We start from the raw sequence: 8,666 nt of genomic DNA, 5'->3' as shown, positions 1-8,666 counted from the left end.
TATATGGTCCGCTATTTCAAATATAATTCAGACAAATCAATTCAATAGAACTTAATTGAGAGCTCAAGTTAGACAACAGTTTAATCCAACGAGTTGAATTCGAACTAAATTCAAATCAAATTTGAACGAGTTACAAACTACGAACTAAAATTGTAGTTCTATATTGATGTTTGCTATATTATGATTTTTTTAGTCGAAACGATAATGAACGAAATAAAACAGTAATTTGTAATCAACTGAGAACGTGAAAAAATGTAGTTCCTTGCTTGACCCCAAAAAATAAAACATTCTCTACCATACTCTTCAATTCTCGCTCGTTTACTTAGAAAGATCAATAACCTCTTTCCCCCAAAAAATAAATCTAAACTCAAATAGTATTTAATACATTTTTCATAAAGTGAATGGGATCATTAAACTCACAGTATGCAATACATTTTCATAAAATGAATAAGATCAATTGCACTGAACCTAGTTGTTTCCCAACATATTTTTGGAAAATTGTAAAAATAGTCCTCTCGGCTCTGCCTTTGCATTTTGAAGCTACCAAAGGGAGTCATCAGACAGATTGATCGAATGAGGAGGGCATTCCTTTGGAAAGGAGCACAAGAGTGTAAAAGAATAAACTGTCTAGTGAGTTGGGATAAAACCTGCACGCTCAAGAAAAAATGGGGATTGGAAATTTTAGATTTGGAAAGACATAATGAGGCGCTCCTAGCCAAATGACTCTGGCAGATGCAGCGATATTCAGAAGAACAATGGACAGATACAATGAGACTTCTACATAGGATGTCAAACCCAAACAACTGGCAAGTAACCACCCAAACTAGTTTCTTCCTTAAGGACCTTGAACTACTTTTACCATTTTATGCATGCTCAATGAAAATGGAGGGGGATGTGAAATGGAGATGGAATGCAAATGGCCTCTTTTCATACTCATCAGCTTACAGAATGATGCACGATACAGGAATGGTATCAGAACATCAACGGATGCTGTGAAAACTAAAAATACCAATAAAGGTAGAGATCTTTATTTGGTTACTTATGAATAACAAACTACTAACGTAGGAGATACTCCATGTGAGAGGCTGCCCGGTAGACACAGGTTGCAAATTCTGTAGCAGTCATGAGTTGGAAACACGAGACCATATTTTATGGGAATGCAGCTATCCGAGGGAATTCTAGCATAATATCAACATCCAAATGAATTTCCAAGGTTATCAAGCGGAGAATATCTGCGATGCCTGGTTGAAAGGCCAAACGGGGCGAACGAGGCAAATAAAGGTGTTATGGGACATAACTTGGGCTGCAGGTGTGTGGGCACTATGGACATAACTTCTCCGGTATTACGAAACCAGTCCTCATTCTGATGAAGGACGCATTGGTGGATATCCATAATTGGAACCTCCTAGCATAAGATGAGTATTTAGAAAGACATGAGATAGGAGATGGATAATACAAAGGGGGTGAAAAATGTAAATAGTGTAATATAATAGGACCATGTAAATTATAATATATTTTTTATCAATACAAATGTTAGCGGCATAAGCCGCTAACGTTAAAAAAAAATTGTAAAAATAATTCTTTTTTTGAGGAAAGATTAGGGTCTAGCCTGGTTTGGAATTAAGCGATTTTTTTTTCCAGACAACACTTCGAAAAATTTGCGATGCGAATTCGGGTCCTCTTCAGCACATTGTGCTGAATATTTTTAATGTAGATCACATTCATTTGTCTGCTGTAAAATTCATGCTAGTACATACCTCAAACACTTCTCCAAGTCCCCCCAACAAAATCAAGGGAATGAATCCGCATGGGAGCATCCTGCACGGAAGGGGATAATTACTCACAAGGAGTCTGTTTCCCTGCTACTAAAAATTGCATCCATCCAAGCATGCAAAGGTGAAAAGTGGCAGAATAAAAGCACCATGCACTATTAGTTAAATTATTCCGGACAACTAGAATGGATTGCATCACTCCATAAATTTTCAACGTTAAACGGACAAAGTTTTGCTGAAATTGTTGTGCTTATTTGAGACATGCAAGGAAGCACATTTATGTAACAACTGATCAAGCATAAACAGCAACAACAAGACAGTAACTAAACTACCAGTTAATTAAGCTATCAATCATCAAATGTCCAGAAAACAAATCAGAAGTCTAATGTCGACAACATATACAGAGGTACATTCATTTCGTGGACCTAACACTAGACATAAAGTTACATGTTACCAAATAAGCTTAAACCACCCAGCTAAATGTCTCCCCTGCAATAGAAATATACCAGTTTGTTGAGTCCTGATTAGAGATTTATACTAAACAATCCTCCTCCTACAACAACAATTACATGTAAAATTTATCAATCACCATTGGTGTTGGAACTCAGAACCCGAGCTTGATTCCAAGATATGGCTAGGCATTATCAAATCACCGCTATGCGGCCTCTTGTGCCTCGGGCTTCTTGCTGGTGAGCTTGTACCAGTAGCAGCTACTGTACTAGCGTGGAAGCTGGAATCTGGGGTTGGTGGCTCATGGCACGAGGTGAGAGAATCTGATGTTGGCGCTGGGTTGTCAGGACGTGGGGCCCGAGTTGTGGGTGACTCAGATGTGGGTCCAGGGGTGGATGGTCCGGGTTTCTCGGAATCTGAGCTAGGGTTAGGGTTTTCAGTTATAGTCCCACTCACACGCTGCTGTTCTTCTATTATCTTCTTCAAGTACTTTCCCTGGGCTTCAATTCTAAGTTGCAACTGCCTTTGTACCTTTTATTTTAGAAGGAAAAAAAATTAAAGCCATTGTGCAATGGATATTAAGCCAGCAATTGCATTCATTTACACTTGACATCGAAATAACACAATTGCATTTTCAGCTCAGACTAAAGATCTACAAGTGCAAAGTCAACATCCATTCTCATAAAGCTTGTATTACAGATTATTGTTCATCCCCACCCAAGGAACTGGGAACAAGCAATTAGATTTAGAAATCGTGCCTATTTTTATTTTTCTTATCAAGCTCTGAACCACAGCTATTATAAAAGAAAATTGCTTAGGGTGAGTTTGTGAAACTTCTTGCTAGTCAGAATTTGAGAAACTTCTTGCTAGGGAAACAAACACTTTTCTGAGAGAAAACTATACTAAAACAAGGAGTTCAGCTTGATAGGAAAGCAAAAGTTTTTCATATTGGTTCCTTCTGCAACAAAAAGGAAAAGCTTTATTTCCAAAAACTAATCCTTACAAATTTGATTTTAGATCAAGGATCCGTTGACAATGATTTAAGTTGACAAATTTGACAATTGCCACAAACAATTTCTAAATTAAATCCAACATTTTGGACATGATCTATATGATTTATCCACTGCATGTAGAAAATAATGAAATTTGATGCATCTTTTCCACTAATTAAATGATCAGAAATTTACACTGGTCTTTTTTTAATAATTCTGATGGAATAAAAATTTCCATAAATTTTGATAGGTGAGCAATCTATAAAGACCAACATTCCAAAAGTTTATTTTTTCCGATTTTGGAGAACTTTTACTTGATTTAAGGAAATTTAGAACTGTGTTACATTGTCAAATTATTGCTGTCTGAAACTTAGTGCACATCTTAGACTAGTTCTAGAAAGCAATTCATTTCACCAAGTTATTGTAAGATGTTTACTGCAAAATCATAGAGCATAGCATATCAGGACTAGATGATGAGCATCTTCAATAATTAAATAATGTAGAGAGAATTTGGTTCTGTGTACAAAAAACTCAAGTTTTTTTGGTAGACCAATCGGAAGACCCTTGGTGTTCATTATCTCCTAGTATGAAAATACTCTCAACATGACCATTTCTTTATTGCAAACAAAAGAGAGGAAAATTGTTCACCAAGTGTACTTTCCCTGTAATTGAATAACCCTACAGGTTACTGGCCCCAGAAGCAGTACTGATAAGCTGTATCTATATCAGTCTGATTGTCCTGTTATCATATTATTTTATCTTCCAGTATTCAATTAGAAGCAGACCAAATAACAGCTGCTGTCATTTGAGAATATCAATAATGGAAATGCTATATGATTCCCTTTTATTAATGTCAAATTGTCAACTGTTATGCAGCTGGAAAGATCATACCTGAAAGGAAACTCAAGATGCAGCTTGCATAACTGGAAACATTTTTTAACAATTTCAAGTGCTGCTTGCAATGGTCTTCCGACTGTCTTTGTTTGTTATGATAGATGTTAAGAGAGAGGATAGGAGACATGATTGGAGAGAAAGAACAGAAACAAATTATTATATTTTTGCGTCAGTGAACAATTTCAGGTGCTACTTGCAAAAGGTCTTCCTATTGTCTTTGTTTTTTATGAGAGATGCATAGAGAGGAGAGGAGACAGTATTAGAGAGAGAACAGAAACAAATGATATATTTTGTGATTAGAATAGAAGAGGAGAGCATAAATCTTTCCATTCTAATTTGTTTTGATCAGACATGGAAAGAAATTCCTAAAAATTCATTTTATCTTTAATCCAAACTTCTCCAGTCTCCAGTACTGCTAAAAAAGATATTTGTCTTGAAATCAAAGTTCTTCTTTCTGCTTAGCATATTTCTTTCCATTTCTTTCTCCTCCATCCAACCACATACAGATGAATAATGTTACTTTCATATGGATAAGTACGGTGAAAAGTAAAAAATATAACCATGCAATTACCTCCAGTTGTTCATGTAGCCGCTTTTGAACCTCCATCTGTAGCTTTAGTGCCTCACTTATCTGTAATCCTCTACCAAACAAAACAAGTATAAATAAAATAACAGTCCTGCTTTTAGAAAACAAAGACATAAAAGTGCTTCCAACATTGTTTAAATCCTCTTTCAAGTTATAAGTGGTATTAGAGTGAATGGGGAACCAAACTATCTCTTCATCTTTTGTAAATGAAAAAAATTCTTGCAAGTTGCCAAAAAGAATAGCAAAAACTATAGGTGTTAAGATCTCTGTGCACGTGTGTGAGTGAGAGAGCCGACTGTCTGCTCCTCCCTTTAGTTTCTCTCTTTGTACTGTGTTATACTTTTCTTCATTTCTAGTGAGTCTGTGCAGCAGGTGGGGAGGGGGAGCAGTGAGCTCTTAAGAGTCTAATCAGGAGGGGATGTGATCCAAGTTTTTGGGCTTTTACAGCTTTCTGTCGGCCAACAAAATCCTTTGAAATATAGAAGAAATAGTTCAACCAGTATTTTTTAACTCCCACCAGAAGTTTTTATCATTTAGGAGGATCTTAAAAAGAAAAAACCCATTTCTTTTCCACAGGTACTGACAACAATTTGATGACTATTGGAAAAAGTCCTAAGAATAAAGGTTCATAAATATTACACGCATCTTTTGCCCACACCTTCACAGAATAGTCAAATTTACCAAGTATAATAATTGTTTGATTCATTCTTGTTCTTTGATTCTTTTTTTCAATTTAGAAAAAGGCAAAGGTAATTCAGTATTCATTCGACCTGGCCACTTAACAAACTTAAATCAATGTAAGATCAACATAAGATCATCCCACAAAAAGAAGGAAAGTTATGTACTCCTTCCTGTCAATACTGTTGTGAAAATTATGTTGAACTCATTAAGAGCATTTTTTTGTAAATTGTAATTTGTACTTACGAAGAAGAGCTCTCTAGTCCTGAGAGGAGATCCCCCGGATCCTTCTTTTCAACTTTAGCACCTAAGTTCATGCAAAAGTTGAAAGTAAATAAATAGATAAGTCAAAATAATTTTTGATTCATTTAATTTGTCATGAAGTCCACTAATCAAAATAGCAATGCATGGTACAACACAAGAGAGGCTAGCAATCTATAAGTTCGCTGGCCTTTACCAAAATAACAAAATTATATTCTTTCTCAGTCCTTTTAGTGAAGAGATAACATCCAAGTTTCAAATGAAGAACAAAGTTATAAACTATCAGACAAATAACACCATAAATCAGATTAATGCATACAAGTACTATATGGCTATCAGACTGCCTAGACAGTACTAGATTTTGTAGTTTGCAATTTCAAAAACAAATACCTACCATCAGCTGATGCCTCAGGAATGTATTTTGCAAGCCTATATTTCTGAATAAACAAAAGAATCATGACATGTCAGCAAAAATTAGGAAATAAAAATGAAAAATGACAACCAGGAATTATAAGCATACAGAAGTTTGAGTTACCTGTAAGTGGCTTTTCACATGGTAAATGGTTAAACCTGGTACACCCATAACTCTCAAAACCCCCTTAGGTGTAGCGCCTATCACAATTGATAAAAAAAGTTAATCACTCATTATCATAAAAAAAAAAATTATATTAAAACTATAATTTTTAATTTGATGGACTGTAACCAAATTTGAAAATGATCTATGATAGAAACAATAGTTTTTGCATATATGTTTATAATATTAGAAGGTATCTCTGAATAAAGGAAAAAAAATCTTCTTTCCATTTCTGTTATCAATGCAATTACAAAAAGGGCATTGTGAGTTGAACTTTCCCTAAATTTCTGCATAGTATTTTAAAGGTGCTCCTAGAAAGAGAAATTTTTTGGAATGATGTGAAAAAAAGAGAATTAATTCTGTCAAGAACTTACGATCAGGCCCACCAAGCTGAGTCACGGAATCAACAAACCGCTCATGCAATTCATTGGTCCATCTCAGACGCTGACGTGCTGCAAGATTAGGGTTACTATTGTTGTTGGTGCTATTATTGTTGTTCATGCTACTATTATTGTTGCTCATTGCATTATTGGGTCCCATATCGTTGCCAGGTATGATATCGAGTTGTTGTTCAAAACCAATACTAGAAAGCAGGTTTTGATTTGGCTGATACATCTTTCCTCATCTAATAAACAAACAAAAATTGCCTAAAACCGATAAGCCAATAGGTGAAAGAGAATACAAAAAATAAATAGCAAGGAAATTCAGGTATGAGGCTGACTGAATGGGTTGAAAAGGTGTCTGCAACAAATTGAACTCGGGCTTCAGACCAGCACCCAAGAATAAAAAAACAAAAACCTACGATCTAGACCCAACCACTGTTACTGAACTATCAGCTAATATATTTCAATTAGCGGTACAATACATAACAGCGTATTTGGTACCTAATTTATGTCATTAGCTCAGTTAAGTTGACAACATGGATAACATTAAAAAAATTAACAACAAAGCAAGCTGAATTCAGATTAAGTGGGTTGGACCAATACAAAGGTAGGTAAACACCTGTACCGATGGTTGCAAGCTCATACCAAAACCAGGTACGTACGTAAAATAGTTCAAGACCATGGGAATTAGAAGTACAATATTTGATTAGTTCTCAAAATCAGAGCAATCACTATTTACCTGAACACCAAATTGTAATTATGCATAATTAATTAATAAACATGTTTCTCCAAAGCGTAAAAAAGTTTTGTTAGGAGCTGTTTTGATGACAACAAGGTAACTATAGTTTTGTTTCTTTTCTTTTTGAAAAGGTAACTAAGGTAAGTAGTTTCAAACTATGAAATAAAAAGCTGCTGTCAGTCGGAGCTGTAATTCCTTTGTTTGAACACAACAATAAAACCACAAATTCTTTTTTTAGCTATAAAAGCAGCAAATTACAGTATTACACCGCTAAATTTTATTAATTAATTTTAACCTCTTTTTTGTCTTACTGTATGAGCTGGGCCCCGCAGTGATTCATTGTAGAGGCAGATAGCCACCACTAAGACTTCACCAGAGCCCAGCAAACCACAACCACTGGGTGTTACAAGTATACTGAACACAGCTGCAGTTCACAAGTTCCTCAGAAAAGAATTTTCCAATTTCATCAAATTTCACGAAATTCAGGTTAAATTAATCGAACTGGGAAAGGTACAACTAGTATCTGGTCAAGATTCACAGGAAAAAAGGATTTGATCTTACAATTCAACATTCAAAAAAGGAATATGAGAATTGCAAACGAATTTTGGGTTTCAAAGAGAGGCCACCACAGATCGCCGGACGACCGGAGGACTACCGCAGGATCGTTCGCCGGACTAAGAAGAACAACCCTCCGGTGGTCTGACGTACCACGGTAACATTTTACTAGAGGAATCCCAGGTTGGTAGGTAGAGAGAAGATAGAAAGAAACCGACGGCAGTTGCTCTTACCACGCGAGAGAATTGAGATGGCCCTTAACTCGGACAGAGCGAAGCTCTAAAACGAGCAGAGTCTCGTGCAAACAATCCGATGTTCCGATGCCTCGGGAAAAAAAAATGAACTGGAGACAGTAGTTGGGTGGGTTACGGACTTGCGACGGGCGCCCCCAATTTCGCACCTGCTATTCTTCTTTTTGTTTTGACTTGATTGCAACAGCTTTCAATGATTCTAGCCGTCCGGCCAGTGCAGATCTAGGGCTGAGATTGCACGTCTCTTTGGCTCAGCCAGCGTCAAAAGTCGTCCCTTTCGTTTCGTTTCGTCTCTGTCCTCCTGAATCCTCTTACTTCTTTCTCCCTTTTCCTTTTTTCTTTGGAAACGAACCTCTTCTCCTTCTGTCTGCCACGTGCATCGCGTATTGCGTGTTTGTTTTGAAGCAAGAAAATGGATCAGAAAACACGAAACTGACCCGACATGAATTTACAAATTACAACCGGTGTGGTGTATGCGATAAATGTACACCGTGTGTATCCAACAAGAAAACCAGTTCGACTGAATTTGAG

General features: G+C 36.3%; 1 protein-coding gene across 6 annotated transcripts; it reads right to left on the bottom strand.

Moving 5' to 3' along the window:
- Positions 1-2,092: 2,092 nt before the first annotated feature.
- Positions 2,093-8,447, bottom strand: LOC144565094 (myb family transcription factor PHL7-like). Of its 6 annotated transcripts, none has more exons than XM_078314732.1 (8): positions 8,118-8,447; positions 7,625-7,753; positions 6,582-6,832; positions 6,169-6,245; positions 6,028-6,070; positions 5,619-5,679; positions 4,680-4,749; positions 2,093-2,753 (listed from the first exon to the last, which is right to left on the bottom strand). In XM_078314732.1, the coding sequence occupies exons 3-8, from the start codon at positions 6,820-6,822 to the stop codon at positions 2,358-2,360; spliced, it is 888 nt and encodes a 295-aa protein (XP_078170858.1). In that variant the 5' UTR covers positions 6,823-6,832; positions 7,625-7,753; positions 8,118-8,447; the 3' UTR covers positions 2,093-2,357. The 6 variants fall into 6 exon arrangements, with proteins under 6 accessions (XP_078170858.1, XP_078170855.1, XP_078170856.1 ...); XM_078314729.1 differs by having other exon boundaries at positions 6,582-6,854; positions 7,641-7,753; XM_078314730.1 differs by having other exon boundaries at positions 7,641-7,753.
- Between the last annotated feature and the right edge of the window lie 219 nt (positions 8,448-8,666).

This window comes from Carex rostrata, chromosome 14 (assembly GCF_964058835.1).
Source record: "Carex rostrata chromosome 14, lpCarRost1.2, whole genome shotgun sequence".
In the NCBI taxonomy this organism is placed as follows: Eukaryota; Viridiplantae; Streptophyta; class Magnoliopsida; order Poales; family Cyperaceae; genus Carex; species Carex rostrata.
This window is presented reverse-complemented; position numbering and strand designations above follow the sequence as displayed.